Below are 20,318 nucleotides of genomic sequence, written 5' to 3' on the forward strand. Positions count from 1 at the left end.
GAAATGTTTGATCCAGTGATTTTGATCCCTACAATTTACTTAACATTAAAGTATCTGTCTCTGCTTTTTTAATTTTCACCTTTTTTTTAATGCTGAAGTTGTAGTATAACAGACATATGACCACATATGAGGTGATTTGTGTACTACACTGAATAATAGTGACGTTGTTGAGTCTTTTCTACAAAGAAAGTCCCCAAAAACATTCAAAAGCTTGTTTTACTAAACACTTGACAATTAATGTTGTTTTAAGTGATTTTGCTAGCACTACACTGTCTGAAGTTCATTCGTTTTTAACTAATATGACTCCAGGTCGATAGCAGGACACCCCATCACTTCAGGGTGAAACTGTACATCACATTGTCCTGATATTCTCTGAGTGACTAGATGGGGTGTCCTGCTATCACCCTGAAGTGATATTAGTCTTTGATATATGGATATATGAGGATATATGAGACTTCAAGGGTATTTTTATTTTGAAACTGTATATCAGATTGTTCTGATCATTTCTGAGTGACTAGATGGGGTGTCCTGCTATCACCCTGAAGTGATATTAGTCTTTGATACTGGAGAGTTTTTGTTTTATTCTTATCTAAAAACAGAGGGATGATAGCTCATATATGAGACTTCAAATGTATTTTATTTTGAAACTCTACATCAGATTATCCTGATATTCTCTAAATGACTAGGTGGGGTGTCCTGCTATCACCCTGAATTGAAATAAGTATTTGATACTGGAGAGTTTTTGTTGTATTCTTATCTAAACACAGAGGGATGATAGCTCATATATGAGACTTCAAATGTATTTTATTTTGAAACTCTACATCAGATTATCCTGATATTCTCTAAATGACTAGGTGGGGTGTGCTGCTATCACCCTGGAGTGAAATAAGTCTTTGATACTGGAGAGTTTTTGTTTTATTCTTATCTAAAAACAGAGGGATGATAGCTCATATATGAGACTTCAAATGTATTTTATTTTGAAACTCTTCATCAGATTGTCGTGATATTCTCGGAGTGACTAGATTGGGTGTCCTGCTATCACCCTGGAGTGAAATAAGTCTTTGATACTGGAGAGTTTTTGTTTTATTCTTATCTAAAAACAGAGGGATGATAGCTCATATATGAGACTTCAAAGGTCTTTTATTTTGAAACTCTACATCAGATTGTCCTGATATTCTCTGAGTGACTAGATGGGGTGTCCTGCTATCACCCTGAAGTGAAATAAGTCTTTGATAATTGACAGTTTTTGTTTTATTCCTATCTAAATACAGATGGACGATATGAGATTTCAAAAGTATTTTATTTTGAAACTCCTTAAATTTTACATTCACTCAGTTATAATGTGGTAGTTATACGTAGTTTGTTTTAAATAATTATTGATCACATTATATAGTACATATTTCTTAATTTAAACTCCAGTAGGCTACATGAATATGTTTGGTAGGATATTCGCGCACCGCAATCCAACGTGCCGGCTGTCTTGACTGTGTTTTCCGAAGTTGAAGCTGGCTTGACCACAGTTCGAAAGTCCAGTTACTATAACAGTATACTGACGCTATATTATGCAACACGCCAAATATTTAAACTCGATGCATTTGCATATGCTTTTATAGAGCATTCCTTGGATGAATGGACAGGCAGGCTGCTGCTGCTGCTGCTGCTGCTGCTGCTGCTGCTGACCCCGTTATGATCAGATATAACCCCCTGTAGGATGTAACCTGAGCAAGGTGTGTCAATCCTGCCAACATGTTTGGCAATGTCTGTAGGCTTGTTTGAGACGAGCTGCGGCTCGCCTCGAAAGTAGACGAGAATAGCCGATTGCAGCCGAGGGAGGTCTCAAAAAGCTCGCCTGAAGTCGGACAGCTCGGAGTCGGCTTCTTCTTCTTCTCTCGGTTTTTGGCGGATTGCAAACAACTTTAAGGTGCATACCGCCACCTACTGTACAAGACTGTGTATCACCATATCATCCTATCACCACTTGTGGAATTATACCACTGTATTTACGTTGTTTTACATTCTTCCAATCAATCCTGTTTCACTCAAATACTTAAGAATGGCCTTCCTGGTAGCTCTTACCCCCTCACCTTCTGTTCCCAGTATCCCCATCAGGCTCCACTCCCTTCCTGACTCTCTGACCCTGTCTCTTAGTTTTTCCCTCTCTGTTTTGTACATGTTGCAGTGTAATACGATGTGTTCCACATTTTATTTCACTCCGCACCCCCTGCATTCTTCAACTTCGCTTTTTCCCATTATAAACATTGTGCCGTTTAATCCTGTATGATCCAATCTGAGTCTAGTGATGATGATGTCCTCCCGTCTGTTCCTTTCTGTATAGATCTTTGTTATGACTGATTTCTGTAACTTGTGGTATCTCCTCCCTTTCTGATCTTCCTCCCACATTTTCTGCCATATTTCCATACCCTTCTTCTTAATTATTGCTTTTCCTTCTCCTTTCCCAAGTGAAACTGGTATTGCTATTTCCTTCTGTAACGCATATTTTGCTAACTTATCAGCATGCTCATTTCCTTGAACCCCCTCATGTGCAGGCACCCAGCATAACTGCACATATATTCCCCTTCTCTGAAGTCTCAATAAGCAATGGTTAAGTTCAATAATGAAATCTTCTCTAACAGTTATTGTCGACTGTATGCTTTTCAAAGCAGATAGTGAGTCTGTGCATATCACCGCCTATCTGACTTCTTCAACCTATTGTAGCCCAATAATTGCTGCTAGTATTTCTGCTGTATAAACTGAGTTATGTGACACTCGTTTTGAGATTGATATTTTGGTATATACACGCCTATCCCCACGCATTCTTGCTTCTTAGATCCATCTGTATACATTTGTAGGTAATTGTAATACTTTTCGTTCAGGTACATACTCGTTTTAATTCCCACTTCATTTATTTGCCACTCTTTTTTCCTTTCTATGATATTCATATCTATGTTAGCTTCTGGGGAAAGCCATGGGGGAACACTGCTAAATGGGGTTGCTTTGGCAAACTTTATGGTCTCCACTCCATATGCCCTCGTTCTCTCCTTACTTGTCCAGCCAAACCCACGCCCCTGGAACTTTGTATATTCCCAGCAATCCTGTAGTATTCTGTTTGTGATATTTTCCTCTCCACTTCCTTGTAGCCTGACCCAGTAGGCCTATGACAGAGCAAGTTTCTCTCTTCTAAAGAATGCACAAATGTGTTTAATCGTTATTGTCAGATATGTACTAAGTAAATACATTTGTTCCTGCTCAAGATTAGAATCAACTTTATTGTTATTGCACAGATTACAGGTACTGAGACAACGAAATGCAGTTTAGCTTCTAACCAGGAGTGCAAAAAGCAGTAAAGTGAAAAGTAATGTAGGCAATCTACAGAATAAAATATAGAATGAATTGAATGATGAAAAAACAGTGAGGGGTATCAATACACTAGATATACACAGTAGCCTATGAGCAGAACAGTATTAACAGTGTGTATGAATATGCTAAATATATAAAGTATGAAAACGGTAAGCAGTGCAAGTATTGTATAAAATATATAGATATTAATTTCATGATGATAAACATTGAGGAACAATTATGACAAATGTGAATGGAAGTGACGACGTAAAACCCTATGCGTAAAACTGACACAAAACTACAACAAACTTTTGCCGAGCCAATTGGAGAGTTTCATCACCAGCACGGGGTAAAAACCACCAATGAGCGCTCAGCTCGATATACCAGCGAGTCGTTTGTTTCCCATCAAGCATTTCGCTTCCGCAGCCCGTGGAGAGAAACTGCGCCGCCTCGCCGCGCATCGCTCTCAAGTCTGCGGGCGTCTTTGTCCCGCGAGATTTCAACGTCTCATGTAGGCGAGCCTCCAGAGCAAGTCGGACAAAATGACTAACCATCATGCAACGCAATAGCCAGACGTTGATCGCAATTGCGCAGGTCTGCGTCGGTCTCGCTCGAAATTTTTCTCTTGCCCTTTTTTCTGAATTGTTTTGGTCGAATGTGAGAGATTGGTTGTTACTTAAATTAACAAATATTACGGCCTTCAAAATATATCACATTTTATATTATATTGATAATTTGGACTCTCCCATTTCTGATTTGGTAAATATAATTATTATTTTGGGTAAATACCATTTACATTGTAGTAAATGGAGAGGAGGCAAGCCCTCCTTTCCCTGTTTCATAAATGAGTTCAAGTCCATTTTTCTGTCCCTTAGAAAAATACAATCTTGTAACCTGTCTATAAAGATTTGCAATGACATTTCCAAATGGTTATTATTTTAAGTAAGCTTAATGCCTCTTAAATGTTTTTGTGCCTTTATGCTTTTTTCTTTCCCCCTGGCTCTTATTGGATGTATTATTTATGTTTTTTTTGTCTTATTGTGAATGAATGTCTTGAACTTATGTTGATAAGTTGATGATATCCTCACCGAGCATTTGTATGTTTAAAAAAATGTTCAATAAAAAAAAAAAAAAAAAAAAAAAAAGTCGGTCTCGCTCGTCTCAAACAAGCCTGATGTGTGACTTCAAATGAACCGATACTGAAAAGATTCTGCACATCATATCCAATAACAGCTGCGGCCGTAAGTCACGTGATATCCCGCGACGTCATTTTCTGGTGGTTGCTGGCAGGAGACGAAGAAGACGAAGTCTGTGGAGAAGGGAGTGCGAGATTGAGAGCAGCTGGTGGAATGGCGTCTTTGAGCCCTGGAGAGGAGGATATGGAAAGTGCATCTGAAGGAGATGGAGGATGGAATGAAGTAAGGAAAAAGACTTAAAGAAAGAAGATAGACATGTCAAGTGACAGTCTTAGTGAATCTGATTCGCAGAATGAATTGAAGAAAGTAAAGAAAAGGATTGAGAATGAAGAGTGGAAAGTGATTGTGGAGTTTGGTGAGCAATCCGCAGCTAAGCTACATCCAGTGGCCCTGACTAAAGCGATTCACAAAGAAATTGGATCGATAAAGCAAGCAAGATTTCTGAGCAAAGGACGGATGTTGGTTGAAATGATGAATGCAAAACAATAGGAAAAGTTACTGAAAATGAAGACCCTGAATGAAGTTCGAATTAAATGCCATGTTCCTGGAGCAAATCGGAAAATACTTGGAGTTATCAGTGGAGTTCCGATAGAAATCGGCATAGAAGAACTCAAGAAAGAAATTAAAGGGGGAAAAGTGTCTGTAGTTAAGCGTCTTCCTACTAGGTATCAGGGTAAGATAGTGGATAGTTTGTCTGTTCTTCTTCAGTTTGAAGAAACAATTCAACAGAAGATAATGATCGGTTGCATGAGCTTTCCAGTAAGAGAATTCATCCCTAAACCTTTGCGGTGCTTTAAATGCCAAAGGTTTGGGCATGTGGCAGACAAGTGCAAAGCAACTAAGCCCAGGTGTCCAACATGTGCGGGGGAACATGAATATGGTAGTTGTGCTGCAGGTGCTAAGGTGAAATGTTGTAACTGTGGTGGGGAACATAGTGCTGCGTATCAGGGCTGCGAAGTGCAGAAAAAGGCCAAGGAGGTGCAGAGATACAAAGTGCAAAATAAAGTCTCATATTCTGAAGCAACAGAAAAGGTATCACTAAACATAGCTAGGAAATCCCAAGTAGCAGCAAGTATATTCTCTTCAAAAGATTTTCCCAAACTCCCACAGGCAAAGGAAAGCTCCACAAAGTGTTCACATAAGTGTGTGATAGGAGAGGATGCATTGATTGTTAATAAGTACACATTTGTGGCCTTTATTGGAAAAGTGGTGAATGTTGCTTTGCAACAAACAAAAAAGAGGTCAAGACTGAAAACAATAGTGGAAGCAGCAGGTGAATTTTTGGGGATAAAGGATATAACGGTTGAAATGATACATGATGCTAGCCCCCAATAATGATGATTCACAGATTAGTGAGTAGATTGATGGTTTTTCTCATTCTGCAGTGGAATGCTAGAAGCCTTATTGCAAATGGACAAGAATTCAAGACCTATATATATCATTTAAAAGAAAAACCAGACGTTATTTGTATTCAAGAAACATGGCTGAAGAATCATTTGGACTTCATTATTGGGGGATATAGTGCTATAAGACAAGATAGAAATGATGGTCAGGGAGGGGGATGTGCAATCTTTATCAGAGAAATAATGTCTTATAGTAGGCTAACATTTAAGAACAGTCATGATTTAGAAATAGTGGGTGTAGAAGTTTGGATTAATAAAAGGAATATTAGTGTCCTGAATTTTTATAATCCATGTAATAAACTCAAAATAGAGGAATTAGACAGTCTTTGCCAAGGAAATGAAATAATATGGTGTGGTGATTTTAATGCACATAATACAATGTGGGGAGGGAGATCAACAGATTACAACGGACAGGTGGTGGAGGACTTAATGGAGGCAAAGGAATTAGTTTGTTTAAATAATGGGCAAGGTATAGACTCAATTTTAGAGATGGAACAGAGTCTGCGATCGATCTAACTCTGGTAACAAGTGAATTAGCTTCTGGTAGCAGTTGGGAAGTATTGGCAAATAACAGTATTGGGAGTGATCATCTTCCGATTATAATCAAGTTTGATATAAGTAATGTGGTTGAGCTAGACGGTATCATGAGATGGACTTTTTCTAAAGCAAATTGGGAGATGTTTGCTAAATTGTGTGATAATGAATTTGATCAGATTGATATGGCAGGAAGTATTGATGATATAAATGAGCAATTTACTTCAAATATAATTAAAAGCGCTAATCAATCTATTGGGAATAAAACTGGTAAACTTAGTAAATGTGTTAAGATGGTACCGTGGTGGAACAAAGAATGTAATGATGCAATCCGAAACAAAATCAGGCTGTTTGGAAAGCTAAGAAAGACACATTCATTACACAATTTATTAGAATATAAGAAGGCACAGGCTCAGGTAAGGAAAATTGTTAAAAGAGCAAAAAGGGAGTGTTGGAGAGGATTCTGTTCAAGTATTGGGAGAACTACGCCATTAGATAAAGTATGGGGAATGATTAAGAAGATGAGGGGAATTAGACAGCAGAGTAACCTGCCAGTGTTAGAGAATGGAGGGGAAATTGCCACTGGTCCTATGGAGAAGGCAGAAATTCTAGCAATTTTTTTTGTCAAAGTTCATTCTTCGGAAAATTTGACAGAAGAAGGTCAGATCAGGAGGCAGGAAGTGTTAGATGAACATCCTAATGTATATGAAGAAAGACATTCGTCGCAGAGTGTTGTAAATGTACCTTTTTCTATTCAAGAGTTGAGAAGAGCATTAAGTAAGTGTAAAATGACTGCTCCTGGGAAAGATAATGTATGTTATATAATGTTGACCAAATTAAGTGATTTTGCATTAGGAAAGCTGTTGGAGATGTATAATAAGATTTGGGAGAAAGGGAAGCTGCCAATAATATGGAAAGAGTCTGTCATTATTCCTATTAGAAAACCTGGGAAAGATCCAACTAGTCCAGGCAGTTATAGACCTATAGCTCTGACATCGCACTTGTGTAAAGTTATGGAAAGAATGATAACAGAAAGGCTGACATACTACCTTGAGAAAAATGAACTAATGACTCCTTATCAGAGTGGGTTTAGAAGAGGGCGGAGTACTTTAGATCCACTGCTGTGCCTGGAATCTGAAGTTAGGAAAGCCCAAGCGAATAAGGAGTGTGTTGTAGCTGTATTCTTTGATGTGGAAAAAGCTTACGATATGATGTGGAAGGGAGGATTATTAATAAAACTGGACATTATGGGTCTGGGAGGTAATGTATATAATTGGATTATGGATTTTTTGTTTGGCCGTGCCATCAGAGTCCGAGTTGGCAATTCTTATTCTCGAAGGCATGAAGTTGAAAATGGAACCCCACAGGGGAGTGTAATTAGTCCTCTTTTGTTTTCTATCATGATAAATGATATATATACACAAGTAGGATCTGATATCGGTAAGTATTAGAAGTATTCGATGTTCTCGCGTCCAGGAGAGGAGCTTAGAATGAAGAGACTAATGGAGTCTCCGAAAAGGTTCAAATTGGTTGAGTTTAATTAAATGGCACGATGATACAACAAGCAGAGGGTAAGGGAAAAGACAAAGCCGGCGTTGTCTCTGGTGGCTGCAGCGAAGAAGGAGTCCTGAATTGTCCTCTGTCCTCTGTTTTTATGCACGTCTCGTTGTCCCCCGCTGTGCAGATAGTGGGACCTCCCTTCTCATCTGTGGGTTCGATATCGCGAGAGACCAGATGATTTCGACATTTGGTTTTCTCTGCCTACTTCCTTAAGCATTTTCTCCTCCTTATCTCTGTCATGACTTTCTATTTAATACCTTATAAACAGCTGTAATCATTAGTTTAGAAGTCCTAAAAACACCTCTTATGGCACGTCATAGCTCCTCACGTAATGTGTAAACACTCCATGATCAACTGTTCCTTCATTTAATATTCAGCAGTAATAATATCTTAACGTCTATCGATGTAGTGTTAAAGTCCGTACGATTTGGTGTGTAACACTCCAAGTCATTTTCACTTTACATTCAGAAAACGTAACATTAGTCACATGCTAACCGGATAAAGGATTTTCAGAATAAAAGCTTGGCATTGATTTCCTGAGAACTTCCGGGTTTTTCCACAATAAAACAGCTTTAAACTGACGATATATTTTAGACTGAATTATGCTGTTTAACATTGATTTTAATTTCTAACATAAGTCACTTTTTGCAGATGATGGAGCTATTTGGAAAAGGGGCAGAAATGTAAATTATATTGTAGGTAAGATTCAGGAAGCCATTACGGAAATTGAAAGCTGGTCTCTGACATGGGGGTTTAGATTGTCGGTGGAAAAAACTGAAACTTTATTTTTTACGAGGAAAAGGATAGGTGAGGAGGTTAGGTTAAAACTTTATGGACAAGAACTAAAGAAAGTGAAGACATTTACATTTCTGGGAATATGGTTGGACGAGAGTCACATGGAGTACTCACATTGATAAAGTAGTAGATAAATGTAAAAGGGTTTTAAATGTTATGAGGTGCTTGGCAGGCTAAGTGGGGGGCTGATAAAGCTGCTTTGAGGAACGTATACACAGCTTTAATTAGATCAGCCATAGAATACGGACTAATAGTGTATGGTTCAGCTGCATACTCTTCTCTTCAAAAATTAGATAGAGTCCAGGCACAAGCACTAATGCTGCGAATATTCGCTTCGCTCTAATCGCTCCTATCGCATCGCTCTAAACGCTGGAGTTTCACCGCGGCTGCCAGCTGTGTTTACTCGCATACTAGGATATGCTGTGGGGCAGTCAGATCTACACCAGTGTCGGCACTTCAGGTAGAGGTCGGAGAAATACCAATTTTTTTGAGGAGAAAACAGTTCATTGTTAATTACTGGGCAAATCTACAGGGCCATAAAGATACTCACCCTACTAAACAAACTGTAAAAACAAGTTGGGAAAGTAACAAAAGTAAAAAAGAAAGTTTTTGTGTTTGTGTTTCGGAATTATGTAAGGAATTCAAAGTTAAAGAATGGAATATTAGTCCGACGGTGTTGTTATCAGCTGTTCCACCATGGTGCTACCTGAGATGATGGCTATCTCACTAGCACTTCAGTGGGTAGAAGAAATACAGCCAATGCGAGTGGTCATTTGCTCTGACTCCAGTGCAGCTCTGGAGAGTATAAACAACTTCTCTTCAGAATGTCGTCAGGATATTTTACATGAAATTTTACACATTATGTTTAGGTTAGTTCATCTGGGAATTGTTGTTCAATTTGTGTGGGTTCCAGCGCATGTGGGTATTAGAGGGAATGAAGTGGATCAACTGGCAAAATGTGGTTTGAAAGCAAACCAGATTGATATTATGGTACCCATCAGTAGAGCAGAAGTAAAATCTGTTACAAAAGTTGTTATCAAGCAACAATGGCAAAAACTATGGGACAGTAACACCAAAGGAAGACATTTATACCAGATACAAAGGGAAGTAGGAATGGGAAGCACTTGGGGGAGTAGTAGAAGAGAACAGAGCATTAACAGCAGGATAAAATTGGGTCACTCTGGATTAAACTCATCATTGCATCTGATTGGAAAACATCCAAATGGCAATTGTGATGGTTGCCAACAACCAGAGACAATACATCATGTATTTTTTAGCTGCACGGATTATAACAGACAAAGACTCATTCTGAAAACTGCACTGGAACAACTCAACGTCAAGGACATGGATTTCAAGTCAATATACGAAAGTAAATCAAGAAATGAAGCAAACAAGCTGATCTTCAAATTCCTCAAAAGCACTGGTCTGAGGACAAGGATTTAGTATAAACATTTAATAAATCAACAGTAGGTGGCGATATATGCTCCAAGTGGAAGCGATTCGCCATTAAAGAGAAGAAGAAGAAGAAGACGTCATTTTCTTGCGACTGCCTCCCTCTGACAGATCCATGTTGTGAACCGCTTTGGTGAAAAGATACTCTAAATTTCAGGTACGTTTTGTGTAAATATGATATATGATGGCGCTATGAGTGAGTCCTGTATTTATTCTACCTCACATTAAAGCTCAATGTTATGAATGGAAGCGCTGTGTGTGTTTTTAGAGCGTCTCTTCCTTTACGCGACAAGGTCAGCATTCAGTGTTACATGACCGAAGAAACGCACTGTGACTTGTCAGCTCCATACAGTGGCGTCGCCTGGCCTGGGCCTACAGTTTTTTCTGTAGCCCCGGACAATTCTCCCTCCAATAATATAATACATTAACCGTGCTTTACGTGAACCTCATCATGACACAAGAGAGGACGGCAGGACTGTAATTTCCCGTGTTCAGTGAATGCAACAGAGGCATGACACCAGGGTTGCGTTCGAATACTCCAAAAAAACAGCTCCTAAGTTCTAACCCTATCGTCTATTCCTTGACCTCGGAGTGAAACGTCATGGGGTTAAGGGATAGTGGATAGGAGAATTCAAAAGGATTTAGGAGAAGAGACTGCGGCACTTTAGAGAATCCGACTGCACTTTCACTATCCGACGTGTTTATGATGCGCCAGCAGAGGTCATAAATGTGCGCCTGCTGCTGTGGGGAAACTACAGTTTTCTATACAGCGGACTACAACATGGATGTTTAATAAGAACGAGGGACTACTGTAAACTCATCTAGAGACTCTGCACCGTGCTCTGATGCTGTTGTTTTATGCTTTATGAACGGGGACAACAGAGAAACATATTCTTCATGACCAAAGTTGGAATTGAAATAAAAAAGGAAAGTGAAACTTATGCTCGTCACCCTCTCCCTCCGGTCCACATTAATACAAATGATCCCAATACATATGATTGTATGAAAAGATCTTAAAATCAATACAAATGTATTTATTATAAACGTTAGTCCTTAACATCTATCACTGTGTATATCACCATTCAAACATCTTTTAAAAGTTGAACAAACCCCACACAGCTCAGTAAAGACTGTGAAATGTTGACTTTATTTGATCATTTCAGTAAAAACTAACGTTCATATTTCTCTTTTTGATTATAATACTGATGAACGTTCAAAACAAAGCACTTTGGCAACTTACCACATACGTTTTAAAATGCTTAATAAGCACCGTAACTTTCATGATATCATTTCTCGTTCATAATCGGTTGTTTCCGTGAACGGCCGACTGTTGTGTGACGGCAAATGCTGCGGCCGCAAGGCATTGTGGGGCAGCATTTTCTCCTCTCCTTTCGGTTAGGGAGGTCCAGTGGTTCCTAGGCTAAAGGAGGTTATAAAGGAAGTTTGAAACCTCCTTTCCTTTTAATTTAGAGAATTCGAACGGCACTTATCATGGCTGCCACTGAGGGACTTCCGGGTCATTTCACTCCGTTAGGAAGGTTCCTAAGCTAAATGGACTATTCGAATGCAACCCAGACCAATCGAAGTACCCCTCAATGCCTGTGCGCAAACAGCTCAATGTGGGCGGGAGCTCAACCTTTCTCAACCTTTGAGGCACGTGACGTCCCGACTCCCGTGTTGTGTACTTACCCAGTCACAAAAGTAACATATTATATCTTATATTATTAATATATATATATATATATAATTCTGATGTCTGTGGTTATTTAAACATTCCCTGATAAACGTTATTTCAGCGTCAATAAATGAGTGTTAATCCCAGTGTGTTTAGTGTACAACATCACATGTCATTTCACCTTCAATTCACGGTTTTCACAACGTTAGCCACATGCTAATGCTAACCGGAAATGAAGACCTTTCAGAATAAAAGTGTTACGTTAATAGTTAGTGTAAACTTCCGTTTTTTTCAGAATAAAACTGCTTTAAATTAAAACCCTGTATTTAATTTAAATTACGTCATATCAACATTGATTTTAATTTCTTACAGTAGGAGAAGTTTTGGGGTTTGGGACGGAAGAAGGAAGATTAGGATTAGGTAAAAAGGTAGGGAGTGGTTAGGGTTAGGATGGGGGGAAGGGAAGGGTTAGATTGAAGGGAGGGAAGAGAACTGCTACCGGGAAACAGGATGCAACCATAGACTGTGGGTGTTTCTCAATCGCGAGTAAAGCTGCTTCAGAGCTACTATTTCAAGCATACTACGTCATCGAGTGCCGCCGAAGTACTGTTCCAATCTCCAGTATACTTGGAAATCTACCGAGCCCGGCGTACTCCGTTTGGAGAAATATCGAGTCTGCACATGAGTAGACTTCGCGGTCTTAAAATCCCCACAATGCTTTGCGCACGGACCAATTTCCCCAAATCTGTGGCGGAAGATGTAAGGCGGGGCCTCTCATATGACGCACACTTGCTAGCGTGTTCCAAACTTCGTTTTCCGAATGCCAGGAAGTATTCTTGACTCGCTTCTGAAGCAAGATGCTCGGCAGACATGTGCTACCAAGCAAGCGTACTCGCGATTGAGAAACACCCTTCGTTTTCCGAATGGCAGGAAGTATTCTTGACTCGCTTCTGAAGCAAGATGCTCGGCAGACATGTGCTACCAAGCAAGCGTACTCGGGATTGAGAAACACCCTGTGGCCGTTTCTCAATCGCGAGGATGCTGGCTTGGTAGCACAACCTCGCCGCCACTGTGGGCTAAGCCCCGAATGTTTTCAGGTCCAGGCGACGCCCCTGCAACCTCACTTTTATAATGAAATGCAATGTCGTTGTAGTCAACATTACAACAGTAGATATGAAGCTAACTTCATCTTAGTTACGTATTTATGTTGTGCTTTCTTGTCTCTTAGACTCAATGGCCAGCCGCATCTTGGGCAGATATGCCCGTGTGCTCTGCAGGGCCTCCTCCCAGACTACAGCTGCTGCTGCCTGCCCCCCTCCACCTGTAGCTGGACCTGCAGGAGTGCAGAGGTCTCAAGACTGGTCAAGATTCACAGAAAGGTTAATGTCCGAGAGGAGAGTTATCAAAGAAGACTACTATCCTTTTGTACATTCCCAGCTAGACCGGTTGGTGGAGAACGCAACAGTTCCAGAGGACGTGTTGCTGGCCTGGGAACAGCATGGAAAGAATGGTAATCAAGCAGCATGTGCCCTGGTGAGGTGGTCTCGTTTGGCTCTAAGGACAGGGGTCAACTTAAAGGAACCAAACCCAGAATTGCTAACAGATTCAAGGCTACTGGATATGATGGACACTGCATCTCGGCAGGTGAGGAAGCTAAATACCGAGTTGGACTGGCACTATTATCCTGTTTTGTAACTGACATTCAACCCCTTTAGCTTGACTTCTAAGATAAATGACTAATTTATGTGTGTTGCTTTCTTCCAGGTTTCTGCCATTTGGAATGGCAATCTAATCTATGTCATGCGTGCTCTTTGGATTTTTGGTTTGCCCTCTAATGACTTAGTACTCAACTCTGTCCAGAGTGAGCTCCTGTGGCGAATGCGCAGGCTAACATTAAAGCAGCTGAGCTTCCTGGCAATATGGGGAAAAGACGTGAAAGGGCCGCAGAATGTGGCGATAGTGAATGCTGCGTTAAAACAGCTGGAACTGCGCTGGACTGAAATTGCAGATACTAACACTGTCATTGCACTGATGTCCAATGGAAAACACATGTCATCCACCTTGATAGACCGACTTGAAGACAAGGTATCAGCGTCAAAACATCAATCTCAATTTAACACTGCAGTAATGTCTAGTTAAACATGTTAACTTTTCCTAAACTACACTTACCAGGGACTTGACCATGGTTGAAGTATTAGTAGGTAATGTAAGCATTTCGATTTTGAAGGTTTGAGAATGACTGCATACCACAGTGAAATATTTGCATCTGTCTGTGTTGCAGGCTTTGGAGCTGGCAGAAGGCTTCTCAGCTGAAGAGATCTGCAGAGTTTGTTCATCTTTGGCAGCTCAGAGCCGCAGATCTGTGCCGCTGCTCAGAGCCTTGTCCTACCACCTTCTCCAGAAGCCCTCGTTAGATTTCACCACTCCACTGATACTGGGCATGGCTTTTGCATACGGTAATAACATTGATTGTTGCATATCCATCAACAATGAATGCATGCATGCATGCATGCATTAAGCAAATTGACAGAGTGCCCGAATTAGCCAATGGTTATATTTAAGCTGTAGTACCTGGCCGAGGTTTACAAAAGGCTCCCTGAAACACATCGGGAAAAAAAGAAAATGGCATGCTAGATAAAAAGCTGCTTAAAATACACCAGAGCACACTTACATGTGTATGTAATAACCATTCTCGCAGGTTTTCCACAGTGGAAATAGGGCAATTTCCTAGCATAGTCACATAATAATATAATAAATTCGATTTTTAAAGCACCTTTCATTGCTAACAGCAATCCCAAGGTGCTACAGGAGGCATAATAAAAACAAACAAAATAAACAAAAGTTTAATCAAAAGCTTTTTTTAAGCCTTTCTTGAAGGCGTCAGTGGTCTGCACAGACATCTACCCCCGTGAATATTCCAATATCTACGCTTGTCGTGGTGGAAAATATTCTCAAGAGTAAACAGCTTTATGTTTAGTGCATGTCAGAATGGATGAAAGCACTGTCTGCTCAGTATGATGCCGTATAATGCCAACACAAACAACTTTGTCTTTGCCATTCTGTAGGGAAGTTGAATTTTCACAATTCCCAGTTGTTTCAGCGAATGGCCTCCGAGTTGTTACCCAGAGTCCCTGAGCTCAGCCCTGCTGATGTCACTAGCTGTGCCAAATCACTGGGCTTTCTCAAATGGCTCAACATCCCTCTCTTTGAGGCCTTTGCTGAGGTGAGTCACCTTAGAATAACAGTCGATTTAGAATTGAAGTTAGAATTTTGTTTGACTTTTTTCTCTTAGACTTATCACTGTGTTTCTTTTTTCAGCACTACACAGCAAACAATCAGAACTACACTACTCTCCAACTTAGTAACCTGCTCATGACTTTTGCCAGAGTGAGCTTCCAGACAAACAAAGGAGATGAGTTCTATAGCAAGGTACTCATCCTAACAAATGCTATCTGTTGACTGCCTATTGTCGCTTCCACTTCTTTCCTGCATTTCTATGATTTTTATGCCATTTTGTGTAAAGGTTCACCCTGCGCTGGAGGGTGCTCTCTCCGGCCTGGAGGCCTTCATGCAGACGGACGTGGTTTGGGCTCTGTGTGTGCTGCAGCAGGCCAAGCCCCAGTACATCATCCCCCTCACACAACAGAATCATATTACCAGACTATCAGGTAAAACACACAGCTTTGGGCATTATTTCTTATGTACTTATCTGTTATTTTTAAATATTGAATTTATAAATATGCAGATACACGCTTTAAGCTCGGATGTATTTCAACATACATACTGTCAGCCGTTAATATCACCTGCTCCTCTGAACTAAGAGAGGCTGTTGAAAGTGTTTTAGGCCCCTGGTACAAATACATAACAATGTATTAGGCCAATGAGTGGGTGACATAATGTTTGAGACCACAGAAATGATTTAACTTGTGAATAAATGTTTTGATATCCTGAAATGTTTTGTCTTCTGTGGGCTGAATACCATTCTGGCTCAGCAGATGGCAGAGCAGCACTGATACATCTAGGGTTAGACAGTCACATTAATCCCATTGTATTGCTGAATGGCGGAATTGCATTGATTAATAAACAGGGTGCGTACGGGTGCTGGAAATCCTTGAAAATGCTTGAAATTGTACGAGGTGTTTTCAAGGTTTGAAAAGTGCTTGAATTTTGGGAATGGTGCTTGAATTTGGGATAAAGTGCTTGAAATTGTAAATGCTTTACTTCGCTTTTTAGATTAAAAGAAAATAATTGCTTCGCTTTTACATAAAACAGCTCCGCTCCGGCCTTCCCGCGCAATGCGCGTGACCGGCAAGTGTTTTTGTTACGTGTGTGACCTGGGCATTCTGATGAGAGTGATAGATGACAGTATGCCAGGAGGTTGCCGTTTCAACGAGCGTTGGCTAGCAGAAGACAAATACAAGCCATGGCTAAGACGAGGGTCAAGCGAAGCCCAAGAGTAGCCTCCTGCAAAGTGTGCAACAATAACGATGCGAGAGTCTGCGCTGACGAGCCACACACCACAGTAGAGCATTTTAGATTAGGCTATCGTTGCATGTAAAATACATGACACTTTTCTCTGTGCGCGGCAAAACAAGCTCGCCAAAATGGCTTCACTAGTCTGGCAGTATTTTAAGTGTCCGAAAATGACAATAAAATAGCGGTATGCAACGTGTGTGTGAAGCAGAAATCCTGCAGCTCCACCCGCTGTGACGGACCGGTGAGCAGAGCGAAACACACATTAAGAGTTAGACCTAACACACTTGGCTATTTTATCTACTTCTGGAACAAGCTAAACTAGTTATAAATATATTTATTCTTCACTGTCGGGTCGCTCATTACTGGATCAGTGAGCTGCAGGAGATACTGACGGGCTGTCAGGAGAGAGAGAGAGAGGGGGAGAGAGGAAAAGAGAGCGATATCGGTATCGGCCGATACTGATTCCGGCGATCGGCTCCAAAATTGGCGATCGGAGCATCCCTAATAATTGTATATGATATGTTTTATAATGATTGATCATGAAAGTGTTATCAAAGCTGGTAAAGTTGCAGCTAGTTTGAATGACTTTGTATACTGCAGGGTAGCTTGTGAATTTACTCCAGGTGGAACTAAAGTCTGATTTAACACTTGATTATATTTCACATCATTCATCCACATCTGTAAAGTAACTAAAGGTATTAAATACATGTAGTGGAGTCAAAGTACACCATTTACCTCTGACTTGTGTTCACTGCCAACCTAAAAGTACCTCAAAAATAGTAATCAATAATATATTGAAAAGTTATTTGGCTGATTGTTTTATATTGGCTCAGCCAGGTTATATGGGATGCCCAGTCTACGTACAGATGGGTCTCATTTTGAAATATTAAACTTAGTTTTCTTTTCTAACATTTTTAATTTTTCATCCTCATGTAGAATGCTATTATGAAACACACATTTGGTTGTTTATAGCATAAAGAACATCTGATTTAATGTGAGGTAGGGAAATAATCATTTGAGTATAAGTATGTGTATATAAATATGTAATTTACAACAGCTGTAAGATGCTTGAAAAGCTTGAAAATGCACCTTGAAAAGTGCTTGAAATTGACTTTGGAAAAGGTGTAAGAACCCTGAATAAAACATACTTAAAGTGTTTTTGAAAAGCACCGATGTCATTGAGCAGGCAGCACTCATTCTCTTTCTGTTCTCTTTTCTGTCTCTAGATCGCACTCCCGCTCGATGGGAGAGCTACAAGCTGAAGCTGCTCCACATTGCAGCTACTCTCCAATTGGAGCATCCGGGTTCCTCAGACACGCCGCCCTCCCTGAGTGCCCTGTCTGTCTCGGACAGGAGCTCCCCCCCCTCCCCCATGCAGATGAGTCTAAGAAAGACTTTACAGAGTTTAGTGGGTGGGAAAACTGAGGCCCTTCGCACTGGGGTCCAAACTATTTATGGATGGACTATTGGTAAGGGTAGCCCATGCGTCATTACAGACACTTGTATAGACACATGTCGTGCCGTTAGTCCCTTTTTCACACTTTTACACTGAAAGTAACATTTACAGTTATGTCATTGAATCAGTGAGGTTTTTTACATCTGACATGCCCTTCTCTCACTAGATGGTGAACTGGTAGTGGATTGTGACAACAAACCAATTGACTTGACGACGCTGAAAGCCCCTCATCTTCACAGTGGAGGAGGAGGCGAGGTTTTATCTGAAGGGGCACACAGGTTAGTCATAGAGGAGAATCCTGTGGGCTTTGCTTGTTGAAGATGTATTTTTGCCTTTTACCTTTTTTTAAATGTTGCATCTGCTTTTTATTTGCTGTAGCAGTCTAACGTTTTTTTTGCTCTTTTTTTCACACATGTTAGGCTTGCTTTCTTGCTTTGGGAATTTCCAAAGTTTTGCTCAAAGAGCAAACTCCTTGGACGTTTTGCGATGATGAAGCGGCATCTTCAGTTGGCTGGCTTCAACACAGTGGAGGTAGGGAGTGGCGGTGTTTGTGAATTTGTTTTAAGTAACTCTCCTCTAACCATTCATATAGGGTCTCCTGATATAACAAACTCCATAATTCCAAAAGAACATGTCTGTTGTGTTGTGTTTGCTGTGTTATTGAATATTGTTCCAATGAATAGAGACTGAGAAGCAGCACTGCCACTTCTAGATCTGACAGTCGTAGGCTTTGCAAACAATAGGCCCAAAGCTTTAGTAGAAATGAGAGTCAGGTGGGTTACGCTGCAGTCTTTTGTATAAATAGAGCTCCTGCCGCAGCTCTGTCTCATCTAGGCCAATCCAAGAGCTCTCTCTCATCTAGTACACTCTCCTTAGCCAATAGTGTCTTCACCTGCCTCCTATGTTTGCAATGCTGCAGGATCTGTTATCAGGGCAACTATGTCTACCTGAGACCAAGAAAGCAACACTGTCTGTTTTTAAATGCGTCAATAAATATATGACTATAAGATACATTTTACAAGTGTGTTCTCTTAAGCACTCACTGATAATCGTAAGGTGGTTGCTCAGTAGCTCTTTAAAGAAATGTCTTTAAATGATTCTTTTTGCCCTCTTTCAGGTGCCATATTATGATTGGCTGGAGCTGAACACAGACCTGCAGAAAGTGGCATACCTTAAGGATAAAATGGGGAAGGCTGTAGCCGAGGACATGGCCAAGTGAACCCATCAATCATTTTAGCACATTTGCAGACTCGGCTATATAAGAGCGTTCCCAATCAAGTGGGACCACAGAGAATATGTACACCCACATTCACACTTCGAATGGAGCCGTATTGCAGAAAAGCTCTCATATTTTTTCAGAAAACCAAAATAATATTTTCACTCTGGTTCCCTTGGCAACTTGTGGGGCTTTCCCTGTTTCCATGGTAATGATAAGCAACAGTTTAGGAGCCAGAGAGAGAGACGGAAATAAAACAACAGCGATGTCCTTCTGTAGGAATGTGATAATCAACAAAAAGGTATTTACATCTGCAAGGGACAACAAAAGAGAAACTCCCAAGCCATTTGTAGAATGTTGGCCAAAATATGGAGTTTATATCAGCATCTGAATAGATTGAAAAACTGTGAATGTGTGTCATATTGTGAAAGAATAAATGGTTTTATTATCATTAGGTTATGTTTTGTCTTTTAATTCTCACATGCATGCCTTGGGTTTAGATTCAGGAAGTTGCCAGATGTGTGTGACATTTTCATAGGGGCACAGTCAGGGGCCTGCTGCAGTGTGTTGTGTTTGGTGTGACATTCAGATCTGTTGTGATCAATTTCACATGTATCAGCTAGTGGCACACCTCTGGTCTACTGGTGTTTTTGACTGCATCAGTAATATTGGCAAACATTTATTAAATCTGCATACAGTGTTGTGATGAGAGGTTGTCTTCTCAGCTTTGCTAGCAAACTACTGTGATTTTTTTTATTGTGCCACTAGTTTATTCTTGTACTGTATATTAGGCAAGGCAAGTTTATTTATATAGCACTTTTCAGCACGCAACAATTCAAAGTGCTTTACAAAACAAATTAAAATACTTTTTAGGAATAAATACAGTAAAACACAATATATAATGGCATTTTACAACAGGCATTAAAAAGCAAAGATAATAAAATATTTGTATTGTATTTAATACATGTTTAAATGGCATACTGTATGTGATCCACTCTTTTAATGTTAGTGAGGATTAGCTCAAAGTATGTTAAAATCACTAAATATAGCAAGTTTAGAAGTGGATAATATTGAACATGTTTCTTGATTAATTTTCTTCAAGTCCTGTGTACAATTTGATACATTGAAATTGAAAAATAATTAAATATGTTTATGGGCAACAGCCGTATTTTGAAGAAACAGCATGGGTACACTTCTCGGATAAATATGTTGCTGACCC

The 20,318-nt window shown here is 40.1% G+C and overlaps 1 protein-coding gene across 1 annotated transcript; it reads left to right on the top strand.

Annotated features, from left to right (window-relative positions):
* Positions 1-10,337: 10,337 nt before the first annotated feature.
* tbrg4 (transforming growth factor beta regulator 4) lies at positions 10,338-19,553 on the top strand. Its single transcript, XM_034127982.1, has 11 exons — positions 10,338-10,433; positions 13,180-13,595; positions 13,716-14,036; positions 14,233-14,407; positions 15,017-15,174; positions 15,270-15,380; positions 15,475-15,619; positions 17,654-17,896; positions 18,050-18,161; positions 18,303-18,414; positions 19,001-19,553. The coding sequence occupies exons 2-11, from the start codon at positions 13,185-13,187 to the stop codon at positions 19,100-19,102; spliced, it is 1,890 nt and encodes a 629-aa protein (XP_033983873.1). The 5' UTR covers positions 10,338-10,433; positions 13,180-13,184; the 3' UTR covers positions 19,103-19,553.
* The last annotated feature ends 765 nt before the right edge of the window (positions 19,554-20,318 follow it).

The sequence above is a fragment of the Trematomus bernacchii genome, unplaced genomic scaffold, assembly GCF_902827165.1.
Source record: "Trematomus bernacchii unplaced genomic scaffold, fTreBer1.1, whole genome shotgun sequence".
Classification (NCBI taxonomy): Eukaryota; Metazoa; Chordata; class Actinopteri; order Perciformes; family Nototheniidae; genus Trematomus; species Trematomus bernacchii.